General features: G+C 34.0%; 3 protein-coding genes across 3 annotated transcripts; all 3 read right to left on the bottom strand.

Annotated features, from left to right (window-relative positions):
• Positions 1-4,182: 4,182 nt before the first annotated feature.
• Positions 4,183-4,887, bottom strand: LOC145006817 (agamous-like MADS-box protein AGL29). The gene has a single exon (XM_078965861.1). It carries the CDS (start codon positions 4,885-4,887, stop codon positions 4,183-4,185), a length of 705 nt encoding a protein of 234 aa, XP_078821987.1.
• A 545-nt stretch (positions 4,888-5,432) lies between these two features.
• LOC145006806 (uncharacterized) lies at positions 5,433-8,597 on the bottom strand. Its single transcript, XM_078965854.1, has 3 exons — positions 8,144-8,597; positions 8,001-8,075; positions 5,433-5,626 (listed from the first exon to the last, which is right to left on the bottom strand). Exons 1-3 carry the CDS (start codon positions 8,595-8,597, stop codon positions 5,433-5,435), a joined length of 723 nt encoding a protein of 240 aa, XP_078821980.1.
• A 9,298-nt stretch (positions 8,598-17,895) lies between these two features.
• On the bottom strand, positions 17,896-18,807 carry LOC144998512 (agamous-like MADS-box protein AGL62). The gene has a single exon (XM_078958259.1). It carries the CDS (start codon positions 18,678-18,680, stop codon positions 17,976-17,978), a length of 705 nt encoding a protein of 234 aa, XP_078814385.1. The 5' UTR covers positions 18,681-18,807; the 3' UTR covers positions 17,896-17,975.
• Between the last annotated feature and the right edge of the window lie 9,055 nt (positions 18,808-27,862).

The following is a 27,862-nucleotide window of genomic DNA, read 5'->3' as shown; positions in this document are numbered from 1 at the left end:
ATGATTTTGCTATAAACTCTGATAGATGATTTAATTGACTATGATTTGAAATGTTTGAATTAAATGGTATTAATGTTTTATTTATATTAAAACGAAATTTTTACCCTTGATTTTGGGTCGTTACAATGTTCATGCATACAAAGATACAACAATAAATCTTTACACTGTTGTTTTTCCTGCAAGCTAGTGCTCCTCCATGATGTGTAACTTCTCCATCTTGATCTCCTTTAGGTTTGATCGATGTTGTTTTTGGTCATCGACATCTTCTTTGTTAACATTACTAAATTCGTTAAATTCATAAATGATCCTTAGCACTTATTCACTCCTTTGTTGTTTGAAGGATGCCAATGATGTGGGTTTATTCCCTCCTTGTTGCTGTTTTTGTGGTTCTTAAACGTTAAATGTCGCATCATCTTCATTTAAATAGCCAATAAATTACATATTCAATGAGGTTGTGTAAGTGTTTAATTCAAATATCTTCTTTCTTTTTAGTGGTTGGATTTGAACATCCATTAAAGGTACGACCCTATTTCGGATGATCTATAACAATTGCTAGTGTGGCCAAGCGAGGCAACACTTTGTCTTGTTAAAAAAAAGGTTCTATTAAGTTTGTGCCAACTTGATTATATCGTCTTACAAGTGACCACTTTGGTGTTGAGTCAATTTGTTGTTGTAGACAACGTTGATTTGAATTCCCTTGATTGACATTACTGTTTTGGTCAATAATCGATTAGAAGGATTTCAAACAAATTGCATGAGAGGTTGTGGTGTTGTTATTAATGTGAATATGGAATTGAAATCAAAATAACACAGATGGTTTACGAAATCAAAATAACACAGATGGTTTACAAGGAAAGCCATTGATCTTTACAAGGATCTCTGGCATAAAACCTTAGGAGGTGATAATGATCACTTGTCTTGTATGATCTTATTGATTTGAAGGTAAATTACAGAGATGAGCTTGATAGTACGATTACAAATGATAAAGTGAGTCTAGATGAGTAAGGTGTTAGAGAATTATGTACGTTTTGTGAGTTTTACAAGTGTATTTATAGTCTGGGTTATGTAACTAAAAGTCCTATATTTCTGGGATCCTGTTGAACCGGTATGTGCAACGTGCTTTGACTTGGCATTCCCGGGTTTTATGCCTGGTTGCAGTGATTATTTGTTGTGAATGAGTATTATGTTGACCATTTCTATACACGTGAGAAATAAACAAGAAATATAGTCGTTAAACTTGTTAGGAAATAATAATGGTGGTGTTCAAGATCCTGAAGTATGTTCGGGATCTTGGGACACCTTTAAGATCTGAGGTCCTGGATAGGTTTAAGGATCTTGGCCCTAATAATTACGATCACTACATTCAGATTGTTGTTGATTCGTGATATCCTCGTATTCTAAAATGTTGACCCAAGGCTTTCCCAACTTGACTTCTTAGTTGATGCTCCATGTTTTTGACTTCTTCATGGAAGAACTCGTTAGGGGTAAGGCCGGTTCTTCCGAGGACAGGTCATATTCTTTTTGGAATTGTTTGTACTGTGTTGGGTTGAGCTTCATCATTATCATTTTGAGCATCTTCGGTTTGACAGTAGGCTAGGTTTGAGGTTTTGTGTTTCTAGCACAAATATTGTGACAAACTTTGCAAGAGTCAGAAATCATTGTAAGATTGTTGTGTCGGATTTTACAAGAGACGGAGATCATTATAAGCTTGTTGTGTCAACATTCACAGGAACGTCAGATTATATTATGTTTAGACTTTATATTGAAATTGTGGTGATGAAAAAACATTGGGTTATATTACGCTTGGAATGGATGAAAGAGTGATCCATCTCATGAACTCATAGCTTTAGCCTTGCGGGGCTTGAACTCGTAGCATTGTTATGCTTTGGTTCTTTGGTGAAAAACTTTAAAAATAAAGGTTTAAATGGTATATTGTAAGAAAGTTGTTTGAAATAATGATTAATTTGTAAAAAAACAAAGTTTTTCTTGGCTTTTTCCAGAACCAAGCCCATGGTTTTTCTTTACCTTCCATGGGTTCTTGCATTTCCACCTATGTAACGCTTCATATTCATGGAGAAATTTTATAAAAACTTATGGAGTTAAAAGAATCGGATTTCCAAATATTGATAAATTTTGAGAAACAGGATAACCATGAAGATGCAGCCAACAAAATACCATTGACATGTACACTGCATCCCCCTGTTTCAATTTTACTGTGGGAGTGAGTGGTTTGTACCCTGTTTATATAATTCTGTTGATTGTTGAATGCAATTGCGTTAATCATAAATCAATCATCTTTTCGTGTGCTGTAAACGAGAAAGAAGATGGAAATGGAGAGCGTACATGGAGAAGTAGAGAAATTGGGTCGCCATTGTTATGCGGTGTTCTGTTTAGGAGTGTTGCTGATGTTAGTGGCGATATCGCGCTTTGCTATTTCTGAGGATAAATATCCGAGCAACCGCCGCCGTGAATCAGAACGCCGATTCCGTTCATTGCATATGTTGTAAATATATAGCTAAGATCTTGTACAATGGAAATAACTTGTTAATTAGTGCAATGAGGTTCTCGATCATTTATTGAGCTTAATCACTAACCCACTTTCATCATTTTTGCTTAAAAACTTTCTTGATTTTTACTTGTTTTAATGTTTAAGATAATAAAACATTTAGTTTGATATTCGCATAGCCTCGAATAAGGAATACAATTAGAACTTTTAAGTTTTTGGCTTTTTTTGTTTTTTTAATTGTGTTATATGTTGTTGGATAATTTAAGACTATTTCTTCTGTAATTTGATCCCCTTGATTTAAAGCCAAATTCTTCTGTTTGGTCACTAAAATATTAGATTTCAAAACTTTTTGGTTTTTCTATGTTTTATAAGGATTTTAATCTGTAAATCGTTAATTCTAATGTTATAATTTAAAATATAAACACAGTTTTTTTTTTTTTTTTTTATCAGGTACTTATAAACGCAGTTATTAAAAGCTCCAACCGTATTTTTTTTAACGTTTATTTCTGGCACTGCAAGAAATTTTAAAACAACTTTTAAACATTAAGCAAGAAATAGCAATGTAGTTTGAGACATGATGTAAATAGCAATGTATTTTTAAACATCCAAGTAATAGGATTTGGTGCTTAAAGTTTAAAAATATGTTTTTATTTGTTGCTTAATTTTTAAAAATTAGTTTAAAAATTCATGCAATTTTCTTACATTTATGTTCAAAAACCACCTGTTATGCCTTATATGCAGTTTTCTTATATTGATGTCATTATCATATAATTGTCCCTGTGTCCTTATTTCTTCCATGTGTCCTTACTTCTATGAAAAATACAAACTTATAGAAATGGCCCTGTATCCTTGCTTCTCCTTGAAATAGAAAAAATAAAAAACAGAAATTGTATAATAGTAGGAATTCTAAAAATAACAGAAAATATCCTTGTTTTATAGTAAAATTGTAGAAATTAAGTTACATAAATAGTCATAAAGGGTCCCTGCAATAGTAAACTTACAACCATTATCTATTTATACAAAAAAGGTCCCTGTAATAACAAACTTACATAAAGGGTTCTAATAGTAGACAAAAATGCAATTTTTATGGAACAAAATGACGCACCGAGTTATTTTTGGGTAAAATTTCCCTAAATTTAGAGTAAATTATATGAATCGTCCCTATAGTTTGGAATAATTTATATGATTGGTCTTAATTTGGAATAGTGTTTTTAGGTAAAAGAGATAACAAAAACAATCAAGGTAAAAAAAATAAATCAGGGACTAAAAGTATAAATTATATAAACCAGCCATTCGTATAATTTACTCCTAAATTTATTACACCCATTCGAAAAGACGAAAATATCCATTTGACTCTATTGATTTGTGCCACCTCCGGCCACCACCACCCTCCTTCTCCGGTCATCGTCACTGATTTGTTTCTCTCTCGCGAACCCCACAACCAATTCCACCCATGATTTTGTTTCAAAACTTTGACTTGTTTTGCGTATTTGTTTAAAAGAAAACCCTAAGAACATGGTATTGGAAAAATCAATTAATCGCTGTAAGAATTCAAAAATCTAATTGACGAGTTTCGCCATATCTAATAATTGATTCAACCATGAATTGAATACTTACTACAATAATTAAGAACTTCATCTATCTTAATTACAAAACCAAAGAATGCCGGAATGTATCTAAAACTTCCGAAAATCTTCATCGTACTGGAAGCTTAAACCACCATCAACTCCGGTGCTTTCAGGAAGATCCACCGGAGGTTGGATGCCATTGTTCCAACCAAAAAACGCATCAGAAGATTTGTTGATCATCATCTGTTCAACAGCTCTCGTCAAAACCTTCCTCTTCAACTCATCCAACGAACACAGATACTGTTGGACCTCTTCCACATCAAGCCCATCAACAGGCTCGTCGTACCAACGTGATCCGCCACTGCTCACCGGAATCTTTCCTCCCCGATTCTTCTCAGCCTCCAACTCCCTCGAAATCTCAGAGTAGTGTTGATTGAAATCCATCATTATGGTCGGTGGCGGTGGAGGTGGCGATCGATAGTTCTTCTGGGTGGTTCCCGTCTCTCCTCCGGTGGCGGTGTTGGTGGCAGCGTCTTTGTTGTTATCATTCAAAAAGTCGTCAAACAGGACGTCGGTGTTGGGGTGGCGAAAGTCATAGAACCGACCAGCGGGGGAAGTAACGAGGATGGCGATTTGGGCTCCGGTCAAGACACAGATCTCAGAGGCTTTCTTGAAAAGTCCGGTGCGGCGTTTAGAGAAGGCGACTTGGAGGCTGTTGGGGTCTTCTATCTTCTTTATATCAATCTTTTGCCTGCCTTTGGTTCTTTTCTTGTTGATCATGGGATTATCTCCGTCGATACTGGTTATATCCATGGTGGTGAAGACGGTGGAAAGCAGTCGTTAATGGGGTGTAATGCGAGTGTGGTTATAATATGTTGAAAGTAATTGTAGATTTGTAGGAAAGATTTATTTATAACAAAGAAAGATGTCCAAAATCAAGAGAATAATGAAAATATGAAGCCCTAAAATGTCGAGAATAGATTTCCTTTATTAACATCAAAGATTGAGGCTCAGAATTTTTAACATCTCACTTATTAATATCTGAATCTTTAAGAGGATCTGAAATTTTAAAAGCTGAATGTTTAATAAGTTGTTTGGTTGGAACCACTAAATTGTTGTGCTAAATTATTAAAATAATCAATTTACCCTTCTGTTTTAATTTTTATTGAATTCAAGTGTTTGTTTAGAAAATAGTCTAATAAATTTCTTCAATACGTATTAAAAAATATATAAACACCATATAAAATCCAAATTTAGAATAAATCAAAATCAAACATAAATATTTTTAAATCCACAAAATCATACTAAAATCCAAATAACATCCTACAAATTTAATTTGGCCGTAATTGATTCGCAATCTAATCACGCAAATTATCCATGTATTCATTGCCTTGTGAACCCCATTCCATACCGTCTACGTTTTGGCCATCATTCTCTCCCCTTTGTGCTTGACCATTGTTCTCCTCGAATGTCATAAATAACTCATCACTAATATCGCATTTCCTTATGAAATTGTGGACTGTAAAACAAGCAATGACTATATCTCTTTGCACTGAAAAAGGAAAATGTAACACCCATAATCAGAAAGACCAAGATAGGAAAGGAAAACCCTAGTCAAAGGGGTCAACTCGTCGAGTCCAGGGTGGAACTCGACGAGTCCGCGCGGGATCTGGGTCGAAGAGTAAGTGACCGACTCGGCGAGTCAAAGAGTGGACTCGGTGAGTCCGGTCTAGATTGGGAAACCCTAAGTTCGGGCCTTGGTGCCCTATTTAAACCTCTCATTCTCTTCCCTAGGGTTCCTTTGCAGTCTCTCTCACCTAGAATACCGAACCCTAGCCACCATATCCATTTTGAGCAAGATCTAGCCTTGGTGAAGTGATTTGAAGCTTGGAAGAAAAGGAGGTTCATAGTGGTGCAAGAGGAAGCCTTGGATACAGAGTTGGTGTGACTTTTCAGATCCCTTGAGGTAATAAGCTGACCTTATTGCATTTAGATCTATCTTATGATTGAGATTTAGGCATTTTGAGTATTGAGGAGGTCTATTTCGAGTTTGGAGTAGATCTGAGGTTGCTACCTCAGATCTAGGCTATTAAGGATCCAGAAAGCCATAAAGCTTATGCCAATAAGTTGTTGGTGAAGCCCCTTGGTCACAAACCCTAGCCCTAGAGTGTTTTAAGCCCATATCTCTTTGGTTTCACGTAAAGTTTGCAACTTTACGTGAGGAATAGACTTGGGAAGGGTGGATCTATGAGTTGGAGCCCCTGCATGGCTCAAAAAGCCACTGTATGGATTAAGATCTGAAGAGACTCGGCGAGTCACATGGGTGGACTCGGCGAGTTGGATGAAGATGGGCATGTACTCAACGAGTTGGAAGAACAACTCGGCGAGTCTGCTGAAGATTGTCATGGACTCGGCGAGTTAGGTCGCGAAACACTAACCCCTTCTGGTTAAGGCTCAGAATAGTGAGTTGAATGGTGACCCAGTAAGTTGGATAGGATGGGACTTAAAGATCTTTGAACTCGACGAGTCTTGGGGTGACTCGGAGAGTTGGGTCGCATTATGAGAGTTCTGAGTATATGTACTCGACGAGTCAGGGGACTGACTCGGCGAGTAGAGTCAGCCAGAAAGATTGACTTTGACCAGAGTTGACTTAGTTTGACTTCTAGAGTTCAGTTTAGAACTAAGTGTTATGTTGATATTAGTAGCTCGGGGAGCTAGTGGAGCAGCGGTTCAGAGAGAATTATCGGACAGCAGCCAGAGGATTATCTGCAAAGTTCAGCCGTATGAGGTGAGTCTCCTCACTGTTTGTATGGGTCTACGGCCACAATGCCGGCCCATTTAGTCTATGTATGACAGGAAGACTCGGGGGTTAGCCCTAGGTAATATGTATGAAAGACCAGGAGGTGGCTCCTGGCACACCGTATGTTATTATGTATGATAGGAAGACCCGGGGGTTAGTCCTAGGCAATATGTATGAAAGACCAGGAGGTGGCTCCTGGCGCACTGTATGCTGTTATGTATGAAAGACCAGGAGGTGGCTCCTGGAACACTATATGCGGAGTAGCCTAATAGAGTAGTATGTATAGTTGTCTTTGTGATACTTGCATGAAAGACCATGGGTGGCCCTTGGCACTTGTCTGTAAGACCCAGGGAGTGGCCCCAGGCTTGACCAGGAAGACCACGTACGGCCCCGTGGCATAACCGCAAGACTATGTTTGGCACATAGCACCTTAGCAAGACTATGTTTGGCACATAACACCTTACTTTATTATGGATATGTTGGTTATGTATGGCTCTTGGCTATGTATGACATGTATAGATCAATTGGTTTGTATGGTATGTGGAATCTGGGGAACTCACTAAGCTTCGTGCTTAAGGTTTTCTGTTTTGGTTTTAGGTATTTTGTTTTCAAGGAAAGGAGTCGGCTCGATCGCAACGCATCAAACTATGTTTTCCACACATGAGATCTTTGGGATTACACTATGATATGGTTTTATGATAATATGTTTTGATTACTGACACTTTGGTTTGTCATGAGATATTATAATGAATGTTTTTGTACTAATGGTTTTATGTAATATCTTATTTAAAAATGAAACTTTTAGCCTTGAATTTTGGGATGTTACAGAAAATGAGTCATTTGCTTTAGGATTGGGAATCTCGCCTTCAAAACTCCGTAAGCACGTTCAATAACATTTCTGAGTTGCGCATGTGCATTATTGAATTTTTCTTCCTTAGTTAATGCATGTTGCCGTCGAAAATCGGCTAACCAATACCTCGTGTTGCGGTAAGAAGTCATAAATCCACGAATATTGATGTATGCAGCATCGCAAAGGTAATATTTATCTATACACATGAGTGAAGGAAGTATTATATATAGAAATTTAAAATCATATTTTACAATAAATTTAAAAAGAATTACAAACCTGGAGGAGGGAATGGAAAGCCTGAAGTCGGGTTAAATGCAATTTCTTTCAAAACTCGAGAATCATGTGTTATACCTAGACCCATACGAATGTGAATATCATATCAAAATCACAAATTTCTAAAACATTTTGAAAGCATTCACCTTTCCCTCTTTCCCTGTAGCGAGTTTGTTGATCAGCAGGCACGACTGCATGTACAAGAGTTCCATCTAACGAACCTATTACTCCAGGAAAGATTTCTTTTAGCCTACGATGTCTCTCTGATGAATTCACGGTTGCATTAGAATTCTTTGGCACCATAACCTCTTTTGCAAAAAGCATCATTGCATTTAGCATCTCATGAAAGCATCTATGAATTGTTTCTGTGGAGTGTCGAAACCTTCGTTTGATAATCCCGAACCGTTTATTATGTGCTATAGTTGTCAAGAACATAGCCATCTTTTCTTCAACGTTTATATGCCTACGACTTTGCAACCAATTGTTTCGTCTAAAATGATTGCATAAAAATACATACGCTTCATGTGAAAGATGCATCAGCTCATGACATTGTGTAGAAGTTCCATGTAACAATTCTTGTGTATGTTGATGCCCGCTCATTTCCGAATCATTATCAATTGCCCTTCCAATTATATTGGATGCTAGATTCAACCAATAGCAACATAGTAAAATGAAAAATACAATTTCTTCATTCGAATCCATAAGCAATCTGTTATTTTGAAAATACATAACAATTATATTAACAACATATAACTTCAAAATTCTGAACAAAACATCATCTCATTCATTTCATATAAAAATCTAGTAATCCAAAGATCAAGTAAACCAAAAAACCATCTAGTTCAAACCAAACATCAAGTAATCTAAAAAACCATCTAGTTCAAACCAAACATCAAGTAATCCAAAAAAAAAAAAAACATCTAGTTCAAACCAAACATCTAGTTATCTAAAAAAACATCAAAACATTCAAAACATCTACTTAGCGAAACATTCCATAATGTGCTCCAACAGTCTTGACCAAATTCTCACAAATAGTTGGATCAATGGTTAACCACACGTGCCTCTTATCCGCACCTTCACCAAAAATAGCAACAACAGTAGTGTATCTTGGATCAAATATTCTCCATCCTAACTTCTCCAACTTTTGCATATACGCATCAAAATTTGAAGAAGTATGCTTTTCCACAAATATTTTAGCGACTGTGGCAATATCTTCCCCGATTTCAAGCAATCTCGAATTCGATGCATCTTTACCCTTATCTTTACTTTTATTTTGACTTTTTGTCGTATTTGTAGTCTTTTGTTTTTTTGATTGAGCGGATGACTCGTCACTGAGACCTACAGTTTCTTGTTGAGTGCAATTAATGTCATCAAAGTCATGCAAACTATAGTGGCTCGACTCTTGAGTAGGACGGGGAAGGGTAGAAGTTGGTCCCCAACTATGAATACATGTCGCAGTCGCGCCTTCAAACAATTATGTACAAAGGTCGGGGAAGGGTAGTGGCGCTCTTCTCAAACTTTCAACATGTTTGTTCGACTGCTTGAAAATTATTATATTAGATTATTAAAGCATAATAATATTTTTTTATTATAAAAATGTAAAATACCTTCATTTCTAGTTGCCATTCTTCTTTTGAAAGATTGAAGGTGTTGGTTACGGGATTATAAACATTCCCGGTTTTGTTTTTTAACTTCAACTAAGCTAAAAACTTTGAGTTTAAGTAATCGTAGCGATTCTTCATTTGCTTTTGGTCCACAAAAAATTATGTTCTTTTGCTAATTTTTCTGCTACAATCCTCCAAGAGAGTGCTTTCAAACTACCCCCTTCCCTACCATTAACTGTAATTTCTTCCAAACATACTTCCAGAAAAGCTTTTTCAATAGCTTTTACCTTCCAACTAATCCTAGGCTTCTTTTGTGACATATCTAGTATCATTTCAATAACAAATCAGCATATAACAATATAAATCAGCACATAATGGTACAAATCAGCACATAACAATATAATTCAACACTTAATAACAAAAATTAATGCATAAACAGCAAAAATCAGCACATAATTAGCATCTAACAGCAAAAATCTAACCATAAACATCCAAAATCAACACAAATGAGCACATAACAGCACAAATCAATTACAAATCAGCAACATATTTCAACAAATGAACAACATATTTCAGCATTACAAATTTCACATAACAGCACAAATCAATCACAATTCAGCAACTAGAAATCTAGTCTCATATTTCAGCAATCAACATAATTTTAGAATTCAATGAAGGTATTTCCGATTATAAATTTCACATACAAAAGACACAACAGATTTTGAAGAACAACAGGGGGAAAAACGAGAAAAAAAACATCAGAAAAAAAAAACGATGGCGATAGGGAGGAAGAGAAGAAAACGAGAAAATGAGAAGAAAACGAATTTGATTTGAAAAACATCAGAAAAAAAACCGAGAAAAAAAGAGGAGAAAAGAGAAGAAAACGAACCTGATGCGATGCTGATGCTGGAGTCGACAATGGCGAGGCTGCGAGGGTTGCGACGGGGCGAAAGGGTAGGCTGAGATGGTGGCAGGAGATGGCGATAAGGAGGGAGATCTTCGGTGGCTGGAGATGGCGATGGAAGCCACGCGATTGAAGCGAGAGAAGGAGCCGAACACAAAAGGATTAGGGCATTTTTTTTTTAATTTTAGCTGGGATTTCAAATCTGAATCGGTAAGTGGTAAAATTCAGATTAAGAACCCAAAATAAGATGTAAACAAAGGGTCTGAATCTTACCGATTCAGACATACCCCTTATTAAGTGGTATTAAGATGCAAACAAACGGACTCTTACCCTAAGTTGATCAAACTTTTAATTAAGAAGGTCGTTACCTCGATTCTTTATTATTTATTTTAACACAAATTTATATAAATAGTCCCTATGGTTTACCAAAGGTCACCAACTCAATCATTACTATTATTTTTTTTACGCACATTGTCCCTGTGGTTTCCAAAACTTACATGATAGGTCTTTTTGCTAACAACTTTAGTTTTAGTCTGTTAGTATTAGGGTAATTTGGTCTTTTTAGATAGCAATAACTGAGTTTGTGATAATGATAAGCCATAGGAACCATTTATGTAATTTTTTCTATATTTTAATTTAAAGAATTTATGGTTTTTTCACCTTTACTTTTTAAATTTTCAATTTCACATTTCACTTTGAAATTTATAAAATGTTATTCTCAATCCTTCGTTTTTTAAATTTTCATGTTTATCCCCCCGTGTTATATATAATTTGAATGTCCAAAATAACTTTCAACAAAGAAAAAAAATATATTTTTTTCATATTTTTGTTTTTATATATGTGTCAGTATAAATTCAATGTGATCAACATTTCAACTTGATTTTAAATTCCTATTCGGTAATTCTTTTTTAAAATAATATATTTTTATGCACATGTTGGTATAAATTCGGGTTTGTATATATTTTGATTTTTTTTTAACGTTTTCATGCTTAGTTTTATTTTCGTTTTTTTTATGTATGAATCAAACCATATAACAATTTTCGTTTGTTAACTAAAATAAATGTATTATATCCGTCTATGATTCAAAGTAAATTTTAAATGTTTTTCTACTTAATATTATATATGTTTTCTACGTATGAATCGCGTCATGAATAAATGTATTATATCCGTCTATGATTCAAAGTAAATTTTAAATGTTTTTCTACTTAATATTATATATGTTTTCTACGTATGAATCGCGTCATATATAATAACTTTTTTTTCTTTAACTTAAAGAAAACTATTTTTTTACGTATTTATTTTTATGTATGTGTCGATATAAATTAAAAGTGGTAAACGTTTCAACGTATTCGACATAAATTTAGAACTTTCGTTTGTTAATTTTTTTTTTAAAACTTACATTTTTTATACACGTGTCTGTTTAAATTAGCGTTTGCTTATGTTTCGGGGTGAATTTTTTGTCTACATTTCGATGTAATTGCTTTATGTTTTTGACGTAATTTTTTTTTTATGTTTTTAACGTCAAAACATAAACAAACTCGATTTTATACCGATAAGTACATATAAAAACAAGTAGATTTTTTAATTAATGAACGAAAGGTCTAACTCTACGTTGAGTATGTCGAAACGTTACCGCTTCAGTTATGCTAGCATATACATAAAAATAAGCACATAAAAAATTAGTTTATATTTATGTTAATGAACAAAAGTTGTTATATGTGGCACATCCCATACATAGGATATGTATATAGAATTAAACACAAAAAATAAATAAATAAATAAAAGTAAATAAAAAAATAAAAGAAAACTACATCGAAACATGGATAACTCCATTTTTTTAAGTTAACAGACGAAATTTATTATATGTGACACGAATCATACGTTAGAAACGTAAATAAAATTAAACACAAAAGAAAGTCGAAATGTAGATAACCTTGAATTTAAACCAACACTTGCGTAAAAAAACAAGTAAGTTTAAAAAAAAACAAAACAAAACAAAACAAAAAAATACATTAACGAACATAAATTGTAAATTTACGTCGAAACATTTACCACTTTCAATTTATACCGACACATTCATAAAAATAAATACGTAAAAAAAATTAGTTTTCTTTAAATTAACGAACGAAAGTTATTACATAACATATATTATGCAACTCATTCTTAGAAAGAATATATAAAAATAAACACAAAAGCGTAAAAAAATTACGTTGAAATATAAACATACTCGAATATAACATTCTTGTTATAGGTTAGCAAACGAAAATTAATATGTGTGGCTCGACTCATACGTAGGAAACCAAATTATCCCCATACTAGTGGTCTAAAACTAACTATATTAGAAAAAAAAAACATTATGCAAGTTTTGAAAACCACTGTTATCATGTTCGTCTAAAAAAATTAACAAAAATTGAGTTTATGAAATTTGGGAAACCACATTGATAATTTATGTAATTTTGTCTTATTATTATTTTTTTTTTCTAAATTATCTGATATGTATCTATAGGACAAGTTTTATATTTTATGGATAAAGATATTAGTTTTCAAAAAAGAAATGTTCATTGAATTTACATTTTTTTTCCCTTATGTATCTATAGGACAAGTTTTATATTTTATGGATAAAGATATTAGTTTTCAAAAAAGAAATGTTCATTGAATTTACATTTTTTTTCCCTTTTCCACTTCGTTTGTTAGATCATCTCCAATTCATCATCATTTTTTCCTCCAAAAATGTAATAAAAAATGGGGTAAATAGTCTTTTATCTCCAATCATATTTCATTTTTTTCCTCATTTTTAACCCCAAAAAGTATATTCCAAATATATTCGATTATTCCAACTTACATATATTTGCAAGCACACCTCTCTATTAATTTAGTTTTAACATATATATAATATATATTTTTTCATTACATTAATATTAAATAAAGTATATTATATTTATAATACACTTATAAATAAATATTATACACGAATTTATAAAAGTATTACACATACACACGTTTAAATAAATATTATACATACATTTATATAAATATTAAACATACACATTTTTAAATAAATATTATATATGCATAGATAACATATTTATGCGTTGGAATAAATTTCCTACAAATGATCAACTAACGCATTTCGCAGACTGAAGTGTGCTTCTTTATCTTTAATACGTTTATATCGAGCAAGAAATTGTTGGAATTGACTGTCTTCGTCTGTCGTCAATTCAACCTCTATCATATTTGTAATATATATTTTAATTATAAGTTTTTTGTAAAATACGTTATTTTTTAAATTTTCATGTTTATCCCTTTCTCCTCCTCTCCACTGTACACATGCTTCATCATCACCCCGACCCTAAATTACCCCCTTTGTGCCCTAAATATCGCTGCAAAATGTGACTCACGACGATGACCCAGCCAAGTCGACTACCGCTTGCCCCATCGTCTCTATTGCCCTCTCTTTTAGTCGGAACACCTCCTTTTCCGACATTCCATTTCACAGGAAATCGGTGCTTTATATCGTCACTGGTCTCCGTTATCAAGCATCCACCTCCAGCCTCCATCGTCAAGTGACCTCCATGATTTAAGACATTCTCGCATTTCCTCTGATACCGATGAATTAATCGATTTCTTCCATACATCCATCGACGAAAAAAATCAATTTCTCCATAACTGATTTACACGTGAGCACTAGGTAAGAGTCGAGTTCACAAATCTACATAACTGATCAAAGTAATTTTGGAGTTATTGAGGAGAAGAAAATGGTAGGTAAGAGGCATCTTTTTTACATTAGAATGATTCGGGAGTCAAAGATGAAATGGAGAAGATGAAGTTAGGGGGTTGGTGGTGACAGGGCGGTAGAGGAGGCGAATGGGGGAAAGGATGGCCTTTAACCTTCGTTGGATCGCCAGAAACCTTTAAACCATCACCATCTTTTTCACCTTCGTGTTTTATCAGCAAAAGGAAAGAGATATCAGAGAGAAAGAGAAAAAGATTTTGTGGGTGGGACCCACACATATTAGTCAATTTCTTTTTAGTAAGTTAATAATAAAAAAACAATTAAAATAATATGTGAGTGTATATTGGTCATTTTAAGTCTATCAGAGACCAACAATGCAACAAAATCAAACTACAAGGATGGTCCGAGTTAAAAAAAGATGTTAGGAATCAAACACGTAGATTACCATAAACCACAGTGACCATCCGTGTAATTTACCCTAATAAAAAATACTACAACAAAACGACATGTTCCGTTCAACATCTTCTACAAGCAAAAACACCATCTAAATCAAAGCTCATAGATGATATTGGTAGTTATGTTCCGGTTTTTCAATTTACTACTAATTTTACAATGCCTACTACTATTATTGATTTGTATAATCTTTCTTGTAATCAATGTAAAAGAAATTAAAACAATTTTGACCCGAACTAAACAACTTTATTTTTTATTATTTATTATCATGCCTCCAACGATCCAGGTTCATAGATTACCCACTATCAGAAGGGCAATGTGATCAAGTCTTCAAAATTTAACATAAGGTTATTCGGGTTCATTCTTTCTTCTTCGATCGTGAGGCTTCATTCCTTCTTCTACAATCGCGATAGAAAGGGGTAATTCTTTTCTTAATGTAGTCGTTCGGTTAAGAGGACTTTATTTTCCATTAATTACAATATCCTAAGAGCATTTCTATCCCACTTTCATTCTTCATTTTTTCCCCCATTTCTTCCTCATTCTTCTCCAACCGTCCCCCATTTATTCCCCAATTTTGGGGGATATGAATAGTATTACACCAAATATGGTGGTATACTATTCATTTCCCCCAAAATGGGGATGAACTTTATGTTATCGGTTTTAGTCCCTTTGTTTATATATTTATACATTTCTAGTTCGTTTTTACCTACTAATTATAATTTAAATATAATATTAATAATTATAATATTTTGTTATATATTAAATTATATTAATTAATTATAAATATAAATTTTGTTTTTTTCATCAAATTCATATAAAAAATTAAATACATATTGAAATTTTAAACAAAAAATAACGTATTTTACAAAAAACTTATAATTAAAATATATATTACAAACTACAGTTTAAGGGACCCTCCAAGTTAAAAAAAAAAAAAAGTTGTTAGCGACTAAATATGTAGATTACCCCAAACCATAGAGACCATCCGTGTAATTTACCATTTTTATTAGTATGTCAAAAACTAAAATTCCCTTAATAATCAGTGTTGTAAAACTCACCGAGTTGGCCGATTACTCCTCCGAGTATTCGCTACTCCCCCTTGCCGAGGCGAGTTACATAATCCCGAGTACTCCCCGATCGGCCCCTTACGAACTGAGTAGTGTTATGAAGTTCGGTCAACTCGGTGATTAATATGTATAATATACTTAATGATTTATTATTTAACACACACATGTGATTATTACTACATATTTATCTTAAATTTTCACTAATTATTTACGAAGTGAGACCATTATGTGTTTTTCATTTTTTTGTGAATTCACATGTATCCAATTTTTTTATATATTTTAATCAACTTATGATTTTATCTTTTGATTTTGACATATATAATTTCCCTAAAAATATTTATACACAAATTTCCAAATCCGAGTACTCGCTACTCGGTAGTCGGCCGAATAGGTACCGAGTAACGAGTTCTACAACATTATTAATAATAATAAAAAAATCTACTAATTTTTTTATTTAAAGTTATAAATAAAGTTAAGTATTTAATTTAACATATATATCATCCGTCTCAAAATTATTATCCATAACAAAATACACACAAATTAAGAAAACATTAATTATCCTTAACATTATTAAATGAAATGACAGGAAACATTATTTATCATTAACATTATTAAATGAAATGATAGTTTACCCTTTTGTTGAATTTAATTTCATGATATATTAACTAATAATGAAATGTATTTTTGTAGAAAAGATATTCATTTTTACAAATATGCTATTATTTAGAACAAATATAAAAGAAAAGATGAACTATTAATATAAGACAAAGAAGTTAGACTGTTAGAGATAGGTTGATGAATTCATACATAACCTACAGATAGCCGATTTTTCTTAGGCTATCCGTCGTACCCACCACTAACCATTATAGTAGTGAGTGTCACATCATACCACTAGCTACCACTAAAAGCTTAGGATATTCACCACTATATCCCTCTTATTTTTTTATTATTAAAATAAAAAAAATATATATTTTTAATTAATTAAATTGTAGAGAGAGATGAAAAAAGATAGAGAGAGAGATATAGAGTAATAGAGAGAAAATGAAGCTGATTGGGTGTGGTGATCCGTGCTCCTCACCACACATGACCACAAAAGTGTTCCATCACTAGCCACTACCAACAATATATGATGGTGTTCACATTTGTTGTTAGTGACCACATAGACCACGAAAGCTCTCGTAATATCAGAAGGCCTTATTGCCTCCATAAAAACTAAAAAGAAATCGCAATGATGAGCCCCTGAGTAATTGCTTCACGAGACTAGTTCATCAACATCTCCATTTCTTTGTTTTTGTTATTGGTTGATTATTAGTCTTACTTGAGCTTGAGAGTAGAAGACACCAATTTAAAACAATTGCTAATCGGATATCAAACCATCTACTACAATTAACTTAATTATAAAATAATTTAGTTGGGTTAATGAGAGGGTACAGTTTATCATTTTTTGTAAGATACATATTTTTTGAAATAAATAAAAATAAAACTAACCCTTATAATTGTCAATAAGTAGTTATTTTTTAACTTATTTATAAAATAATTATCTATCGTAAGGGTTCATGTAAATTTCATTATTTCATTTTGTTTTTTTAAAAGTTCTTTTGTGTGACTTTTACAAATCATTTTTGCAGCAAAATTTACGATAATGATATGCTAAATTAAAAATAGATTTTAAATGGTAATAAAATAATAATAAAAGAACATCTTAATTACGGGCGACCAAATTTACTGTGCGATTATGAGAGCGATTATGAGATTAATGACAATTTCGAGTTATTAAAAAGGTTTGCAGACTTTTTTCTAATAGATCTCAATCTTTCTATTTAATAAATAAATATGAACCATATTTTTTCGGAAGTTGATCCATAACCAATAATTTTTCTTCATGCATAACAATTGGTGATTTAAAATGTTGTATTTCAATATATAATACATGAATTGTTATGTATAATATTAAGTGAGAATAACTTCCACAAAATTACAAAACAAAAGCTTTAGTGGTCAGAATTGCCAAAACTCGGTTAGTTGTTTCCGTCAAAAAGACCATTTTAATATGATCTCTTTGTAAGAACACAATTAAATCCCAAGTAAATTTTCTTACATATTTCAACAAAATTGAAAAGGCAAAAACAAACCCAATAAGAATGCAAAAAAATCTAATTATCTAGCAGTTAATTGAACGCTGAATATTTACGACATTAATTAAAAACTTAATCTATCTTAACCAATTAAACGCTGAATATTCCTGTCGTACTCGAAGTTAAAACCACCGTCGTCGACTACTGCGTTTGAAGGAATATCCACCGGCGGTTGAATGCCGTTGTTCGAACCAAAGAATAAAGCAGAAGACTTGTTGATCATCATCAGTTCAACAGCTCTCGTCAGAACCTTCTTCTTCAACTCATCCAACGAACAAAGATACTGTTGAGCCTCCTCCACATCCAGCCCATCAACAGGCTCTTCGTACCAACGTGATGCGCCGCTGCTCTCTGGAATCTTTCCTCCCCGCTTCTTCTCAGCCTCCAACTCCCTCGAAACCTCAGGGTAATGTTGATTGAACTCCTCCATTATAGGCGGTGGCGCCGGCGATAGATAGTTCTTCTGGGTGGTTCCCGTCTCTCCTCCGTTGGTGGTGTTGGTGGCAGCGTATGTGTTGCTGTCATTCAGAATGTCGTCAAACAGGACGTCGGTGTTGGGGTGGCGAAAGCCATAGAACCGACCAGCGGGGGAAGTAACGAGGATGGCGATTTGGGCTCCGGTCAAGACACAGATCTCAGCGGCTTTCTTGAAAAGTCCGGTGCGGCGTTTAGAGAAGGCGACTTGGAGGCTGTTGGGGTCTTTTATCTTCTTTATATCAATCTTTTGCTTGCCTTTAGTTCTTTTCTTGTTCATGAGAGTATCTCCGGCGACACTGGTTATAACCATGGTGGTGGTGATAAATGATAATGGCGATGGTTGTCGATGAGAGGATGATGTGTATTTCAGTGTTTGAGGGGTAAAAATAATGTTTTGAAAATAAGGGGGAAGATGTGACGATGATGTGTTTTAGCGATGGTTGTGATGAGACGATGATGTGTGTTATAAGTTATAACCCTCGAGAGTTCTGAAATCAAGAACCGCGTAATGCAAGTGTCGTGAAAGATCGAGAATAGATTTGCTACAAGCCCTTTTAATTTTATGGAAGGTTGTTACTAAGATCACTAATTAATTATTACATATCAACGAAATTATAGCGAATTGATAGAATAAATAATTCTAAAAATCAATAATAAATTTCTCAAAAAAAAAAAATATATTTTACCGATTTATTGTATTTCTTAATTTAATTACTAAGACACATTTATGTAGGGCACAATGCCCAATCTTCTCCTACATTTTCTTTTTCCTCTTCCCCGTATGACTAAATATTCGGTCGTTTTTTCAGTTTAATTGGTTTGTTTATTTTTAGTTTTTTATACCTTAAAACATTTCATGACCAAATCAAATAAGATTCACTTTAATCGGTTTTCATATTCGCTTATGGTTTTTCCGATTTGGTTTATTTGTTAAACTGAATAAAATTGTGAATGTAAAAATAAATATTAAAATAAAAGAAAAAAAAAGTTACTAAAATTTTAGCAATTGATATATATATATATATATATATATATATATATATATATATATATATATATATATAGGTTCAGGTTCATTTGAGACCATTCTAATTTTGTGAGACCGTGAGACCAAATCTAAAAATAATTTTAAAATGCAAAATAAATGGAAAAATCCAAAAATTCTTTTTTTAAATATTATTTTCGGAACTTGAATTAACTAAAAAAAATATAAAAAAAATAAAAAAAATTCCGTTTTTTTTTTGAAAAATACGTGAAATATTCTAAATAGAATATTACACTGACATATTCTAAAAAATAATTTTAAAATGCAAAATAAATGGAAAAATCTAAAAATTCTTTTTTTAAATATTATTTTTGAAACTTGAATTAACTAAAAAAAATAAAAATAAAATAAAAAAACAAATCTATTTTTTTTTTTAAAATACGTGAAATATTCTAAATACAATATTACACTGTACATATTCTAAAAATAATTTTAAAATGCAAAATAAATGGAAAAATCAAAAAAAATCTTTTTTTAAATATTATTTTCGGAACATGAATTAACTAAAAAAATAAAAAAAATATGTCTCACGGTCTCACAAAATATAGATGGTCTCAAATGAAACTAACCCTATATATATATATATATATATATATATATATATATATATATATATATATATATATATATATATATATATATATATATATATACACACACACACACACGAGCGCTTTGTTGTCTTAAAGTATCTATGCATGCACACAAATTGTAGAGATTTATTAATATAGTCTTAGTCGTATATGAAAAGAAAAAAATGAACGAAGATTAATTGAAATTTGACAAATTAGTTGTGGTTTTTTAATGTAAAAAAAACAGTTATAAATTTATAATGATTAATAATTAAATAATGAGTTATGAAAATCTTTTTTAGTAACTAATCTATCAATTTAAATATAAAATGTTAATTTATATATATAAATTATAAAATCTAATATTAATTAAATTGCTTATTCGGTTTAACCAAAATAATGAAAATTTAATGAAAACAAACTAAAATCTAATATTAATTAAATTGCTTATTCGGTTTAACCAAAATAACTCGAACCAAATAGATCAAACATCATTTGGTTTAGTTCAGTTTTTCAATTTCGGTTTTTTTATCACACCCCTAGCAACAACTACAACTAACCCCTATCACCTTCCTTATCTCGTTCTTCATCCAATAATAGGAATTCAAAGATAGTAAAGAAAAGAGAAATTAAATATACTACTATTTTTTGTTCCTACAATCCTCCTATCCATTTAAATGATGTCATGTGTCATATTAGTATAGTAAAATATCAACAAATTTCATTAAACGTTACACATGTTACAATTTAATTGAGTAAGAGGATTTATAGGAATAAGTAGGAGGATATTTAATTTCTCTAAAGAAAATTCTTAGCCTATCATTTATTTAACTTGATTTTAAATGATGAAGGGTATTTTCGATATTTTGTACTATCATTAATATATGTTTAATAATTCTTCCTTAAAATTAGGCTTTCATATCTTTTAACGTTTTTGGTATCTCAATTAGATTATAAGTGGTTGGGAGAAATCGAGCTATCCTAATTTCCACTGACTCCTTGATCGAGCACACATTTCATCAAATCCTTGACGATTTATTCACTTCTCCGCTTTCTTGCGACCTTGCTCACTCATGTCTCCTAAGGTGCAACATTTGTTGTCTCTCAACCTTGTCGCCACCGCTATTAGCCTTGTCGATGCCACCTCCTCTCATACCCTAGAGGACTTCTCCATCCAATGGTGATCGCTTGTTCAGTTCTCTGACTAAAGGGGGGTCAAATCATAATAACGGGGTTTCAAAATCGCAATAAAGGCAACAAGGTATTTCGAAGGATTCTCCTAAAAATATTAGTACAACAAATATCCATTTGATGTTGTAATTGACTTCTTGACCAACGTAATTGTGAAATTGAGAATTATAAAGTTGGAAACAATATTGTTAAATCCACGCTTCTTCACCCCTCCGCTACAAACCATTGCAACGAGTTTCATCTACAATTCATTGTTTTTTCTTGTAATTTTTTATATAAATAAATATTTATGATTAAATATTATATGGACTTCATAAAACATATTTGGAAGGTCAAATCAAACAACTTATTTCACAAATCAATATTTCTTCAAGCTCGTGCTCACACAGACCTATCACCTAGTTTAGTATGTTGAATAATTTCAAGTTAGTCCGGAGATTGACCAGGTTTGAAGGATAATAAATTGGTTTAGTTTGTTTGCTATTTTTGGTTCGTTAAATAACAACAATTGTACTCTGTTTTTAAATATTGCTAGCATCCTATAAGGGTTTGATTCCAACATTTGGTATCAAAGCTTGAAGGTTTAAGCCTAACTATCCATGAATCAATATATGTCGACAATACTACAAAAAGGAAAATACAACAATTGAGTATCGTTCTAGTATCCAATGTTAACACCCACAAACTACACCACATAGGTGATAAAGATGAAGGCTATTATGAACGCTCAACGAGTATGTGAGTCCATCAAAACACCAGTCGGAGTGGCTATAAATGAAAAGAAGAATAAGACGGGGTGAGCTTTTATTTTCCAGGCAATACCAGAAGACATTCTCCTATAAGTTACTAAAAAGAAAATGGTGAAAGAAGTGTGGGAGTCACTAAGGACTAAGCATCTTGGTGTTGATTGAGTGAAAAAGGGGAGATTCCACACCCTTAAAGGTGAATTTGATGCACTTCGGATGAAAGAATGATAATCTATAGATGAGTTTATAGGAAAATTGAGTGGGTTGAACTCAAAGTACAATAGCCTTGGAGCGACAATTGAAGACAACACTTTGGTAAGAAAGTTGTTAGATTTTGTCCCAGACAAATGCTTAAAACTTGTGGCATCAAACAAGCAATGTTCATCTATGGATACTATGTCATCTGAAGCGACAATAAGTACAGTTAATGCCTACGAGGAACAGTTATGACTTCGTGGTGAGAACACGAATGACAAAGTGGGTCTATTACTTACACGATCAAGAAGGAAAATATGTTAAAAGTATGATGGGGTTGGTTCCATTATTGCTAGAAGAGGACATGGCTCCTATCATAGTGAGATAGGATGTTAAAGTAGAGTGTAAGAGAGATAGAGAAAGAGAGAGAAGAGAGCAAGTTTATGAGGTATATGCGGTCGCGACAACAACCAACCACTACAAGACACTAGAAAGAGTTGAGGAAATATAAGAGATAAAAGAGACATAAAGTGTTTCTTTTTGTGAAATGTTTTGTGAACTTTACATCAGAGCATCCCAACCCTAAGCGAAAGGATGCCAATGCCAATTTCACTCAGGTACACAAGGAAGAACCAAATATACTCTTGTTTTATGGGGAGAGGAAACAAAAGTTTGGGTGTTTCTTAATGAAGACAAAGTCTTTTTTGGTCTCAAAAGGGTATAAGGAGAACACTTGGTACTTGGATGATAAGGTAATTAATCATTATCGGGGGTGGGAACATAAAGAAAGGATAATCATTTTGGTATGATTTGGTAATGGTTCCAAAGTTCAGATCAAATACAAAGGCATGATTCTATTGGAATGCAAAAACAAGGAACAACTCATGATAGAACAAGTGTATTACATTCCCATCGTGATTACTAACATACTCCATCTAGGGCCTATGACCAAGGTGGGGGTACAAGGTTGAGATGTTGAATGAATTATTGTGAATTCATGATGAGGGGTACATGCTAATAATGAAGGTACATCAATCGAAAAATCGCTTGTACAAGATTGTTCTCCATACTACACAACCTAAGTGTCTTGGTGCTAGTCTAGATTATATTGCATGGCTATAGCACACAAGACTAAGGCACATGAACTTTCGTGTGACCGAATCAATTCTAGAAAAAAGAATGGTGCGAGGAGTACCAATAATACATCATCCCACATAGGTTTGTGGGGGATGCTTAGTATCCAAGCAAACTCGACAATCGTTTCCAATACAAGTACAATGAAGAGCTAGTAATCCACTACAATTGGTACATGCGGATCAATGTGGTTCCATAAAATCCCAAACCCCAACAAGTAATTGATACTTTGTAACGTCCCAAAAATTATAGTAAATTTAAACTTTTAATAACATCTTTACTTTAATTAAAAGTTACCTTTTATATCAAACCCATTATTCTTAAACATATACCGAAGTTTTTCAAAATCATTATTCTTAAACAAATACCAAAACCATTATTCTTAAACAACTCATAATTCATAAATCCAATTCAGCGAAAACAAAATGAAAAAATGTCATCCAATATCCAAATCACGTTAGTGTGTACTGTCAAGGATATAACCAAACAATCCCTACATATGTAAGTCTAAGAACAAATCAATAAACAAGCATACCAAAACTTGGGACACTTCGGAAAATGTCGACCACATTTGCTCCGTACATCGAGTTCTTCTAAATCCCTAAGTATGTCGAGCGAATATCGTATACAAATTCCCCAGTACATCGAGCAAATATTACACCTACTAAAAACTAGTACAACCTAGGCATGAACAGTTTCTACTAAATCCCGATTATGTACTGGTACCGTAACGCAACTGATACCAAACCGTACCGAATTTAAAAATATGGGTTGATACTCGTTACTTCAAAATCATGAAATTTGGGATTCGCTACCATCGGTACCGGTACTAATACTGAAAACTGTTACCATTCCTAGTACTGATAGCGGTAACGTTAATTCGGTATCATACTCGAGATTGATGTTTAACCAAATTTGATATTCATGAAATCAGGAACGGTACCGGTCGGTACCAGTTCCGTCTCATGCTCATTCCATAAGCACACATGTAACGCCCGTAGATCAGGGCTAGTCAATTTAGAGACGATAAACGTCAAAAGTGACTTTTTGATAGAAGAATGTTTAGAATGTGTAACATCCCGAGTTCAGGAGTGCAAGTTCAGGGTTCAAAGTGTAAATGTGAAAGGGCAACTTGACAAGTCCATGGGTGGACTCGGCGAGTAGGGTCGCGACTCTGGTCGCGTGTTAAGTGGCCAACTCGGCGAGTCGGAGGCTGGACTCAGTGAGTAGGCATTGAGTGGAGAAAACCCTAATTTCGGGGGATGAGTGTAACGCCCGCAAATCCGGGGTAGTCAATTTAGAAGCAATAGGGGTCGAAAATGATTTTTCGACAAAAGATTATTAAGAATAAATAATCTTAACCAAGTTGTAGAATATGTCACAAGGTTTCCGTACATATAAAGAACGCCAAAATCCGAGTTATAACGAAGAAGTTATGGCCCGTCGAAGTTTCGCGACGGAACCGACACGACACCGGGAAGCGTAAATAGTGAATTTACGATAGAGCGAGATTTATCCTTACCAATCTAAAAGAAAGTCATAGATTATGTTAAACTAAGAGCGTCGATTAAAAGAACGCCCAAATCTGATTTCGTATGAGGAAGTTATGATTTTTCTAAGATTCGGCTTAGCAGTGCACGACCCGAAACTCGAATTTTAGTTCGAGCGGTTTTTGGCTTACGCGACCTAAATGAGAGTTGAAGATCTCATTAATAGGAACTCAACGGTAAAAAGACAGACGAAAACGGAGTCCGTATGAAGGAGTTATGAATTCTTCACGGTCATTTAACAGTCTAAACGCCTCCTACTGTTAAATTTGAGATCGGTAGCCGACAGAGTCTAAACGAAAGTTGTAGATCTTGATTTTACCTACGCGTGGATATAAAGAACGTTGAAAACGGAGCTCGTATGCGAAAGTTATGATTTTTCTAAGTTTGAAGGCTGATACACGATAGGGGGTGACGTGGCACCACCAGAATTGGACACGTGGCACCACCAGAAGGGTGCCACATGCACCAACTCGGCGAGTCATGACTCAGACTCGGCGAGTCCATCAGGTTTCTCCACTATAAATAGAGGTGTCGGGTTCCATTCATTCTCACACCTTCCAAACCTTCTTTCTCTCTCTAAACTCTCTCTCTAAGCCTCCCTAACCCCCTAAAGCCTAGGGTAACTCCCTAGCACGAGGCGGAAGCCCCGGAGTGCCCGAAGGCTCCGAGAAAAGAGCCTTTCGGCTCGGGAAATGCTGCTCCAGCGAAGCCCGATTTTGCGAAAAACCCGCTGTAAGTGAGCTACGCCTACGCTAGTTTTAATATAGCTTCTAATTAATTATAGTAACATTATTAGGACCTGGAAATAATTATTTGGGCTATTATTATGAGTTATATTGAGTGTTATTCAACGCTTATATAATAATAATAATAGTCAGACTATTAATTTGTCGCGGATATCGATAGACTAAACCCTAGTGGTGTTGATACTAGGTTTTATCGAAGGAAAGTTGTTTTGAGAGTATCGAAGCACTGTCCGAGTGTTGAGTCACCACCTTTTAGGTGAGTGCATAGTCCCTTTCATGAACATGATTTTAATACAAGTATTGATTGAAGTATTAATTATATGTTTATGTGTGAGTTAATTGATGTTGCTTGAAATTCGTGTTAAAGAACATACCTGATTATATTTGATAATTTAGGATAAAGAGTAGACCTAAATTAAATATGAGGAATATTGGGTAGTATATTCTTATGAGTACAAGTGAGTTAAACTCAGAGAATAGAAGTTAGTATATGTCACTTATCCGGGAGTATGGATTAGACATAGTCATTGTCCCTAGTCCGAGAATATGAATTAGGCATAATCATTCGTCATTAATCCGAGAGTATGGATTAGCTATTGTCCCTAGTCCGAGAGTATGTATTAGGCATAATCATTCATCATTAATCCGAGAGTATGGATTAGTCATTCGTCCCTAGTCCGAGAGTATGGATTTGGTAAATTCGTTCATTTCTGATCCGGGAGTATGGAGTAGGTAAAACGACTAATCTTAGGTCCGAGAGTATGGATAGCCTTGTTGCGAGGATCGACGGGGTGGGATAAGAGTTGTTTATATATATATATATATATATATATATATATATATATATATATATATATATATATATATATATGGTGAAATTGTATATTTTGTGAGTTTTAAACTATATATATGGTATAACATTGTGGGATTGAAATCCCTATGTACTCACCAGGTTTCCCAACCTGACCCACTCAGTTTATTTACATCACAGGTATTGATATGAAGTCACACTGAGAGATTAAAGAGATGTAGACCACTAGTGTAAATAAATGTAAGTTCTGTTTATGCTTATGTTTCTGTATTGACGATGACATCCCAAACATTTTAACATAAATAAAATATGTTTCTTCGAAAATGTTTTGATAACGTATTTATCGTATTTTTCTGGGAACAAATTCCGCAACATTTTTATGAAAAGAAGTACTCTGATTTTTATAAAGCATAAACAAAATCAGTCTTTTCTGGTCGTGATTTTTGGGGATGTCACAATGAGCCCTATATAAAAGACATTATACCCTCTCCCCAGCCTCTTTACCCTCTCTTGAAGTCCAGAAAACCCTAAGACGCGTTTGTGAGGGATTTGAGTGCATTTAAACCTTGGAGAAGAGATTTTTAGAGGAGATCTTGGAGAAATAGGATGCTTGGAGCAAGGGGATTTTCTAAGATTTGGATTTCTCTTCTGTTGGGGCTTCCTTTTGAGGTATTACTTCGTTTCTTGGGCTGTTATTCATCTAGGTTCATCATTTTGGAATGGGTGGAAAGTTTAGCTTGTGGTATTTCGAGTTTGAAGGTTAGATCTGAGGTTGCTACCTCAGATCTGGAATGGAGAAGGTCTAGAGTGCATTAAAGTCCCTGTTCTTAAGTGTTTGGTGAAGTCATCTTGTCCCAAACCCTAGCCCTAGGGTGTTAAATGCCTAGATCTCTTTGGATTCACGTAAAGTTTGCCACTTTACGTGATGGATGGGTTGTATAAGGGTAGATCTATGTTTTGGATCATCTGCATGGCCTGGAAAGCTTTTGCATGGGTTAAGATCTAGAGGCACTCGACGAGTCACAAAGGTGTACTCGGCGAGTTGCTTGAAGATGGACTGGAACTCGGCGAGTTGGAAGAACAACTCGGTGAGTAGGTTGAAGATAGCCACGGACTCGGCGAGTCTGTTCATGGACTCGGCAAGTCTGGTCATGAGGTCCTAATATTCTTCTGGTTGAGCCATGAATCGGCGAGTCAAGGGAGGACTCGGTGAGTTGAGTGCGAGGGGACTCAGAGTTGTGAGACTCGGTGAGTCTCGGGGTGACTCGGCGAGTTGAGTCACGAATTGGGGAAGTTCTGAGCATGGGGACTCGACAAGTCATTAGGTTAACTCGGCGAGTAGAGTCAGTCAGGAGTTTGACTTTGAATTTGACTTTGACCAAGGGTTGACCAGTTGACTTCCAGGGGCATTTTGGTAATTGTTGGATTTTGTTTTGAGTTCAGTGTTGGTGTTGGCCAGTGGTGGAGATCGTGTCAGTGGTTGGAGCATCTCGGTCTTATCT

This window comes from Lactuca saligna, chromosome 1, assembly GCF_052625555.1.
Source record: "Lactuca saligna cultivar CGN05327 chromosome 1, ASM5262555v1, whole genome shotgun sequence".
Lineage (NCBI taxonomy): Eukaryota > Viridiplantae > Streptophyta > Magnoliopsida > Asterales > Asteraceae > Lactuca > Lactuca saligna.
The sequence above is the reverse complement of the archived record's forward strand: the minus strand, read 5'-3'. Positions and strand labels throughout refer to the sequence as shown.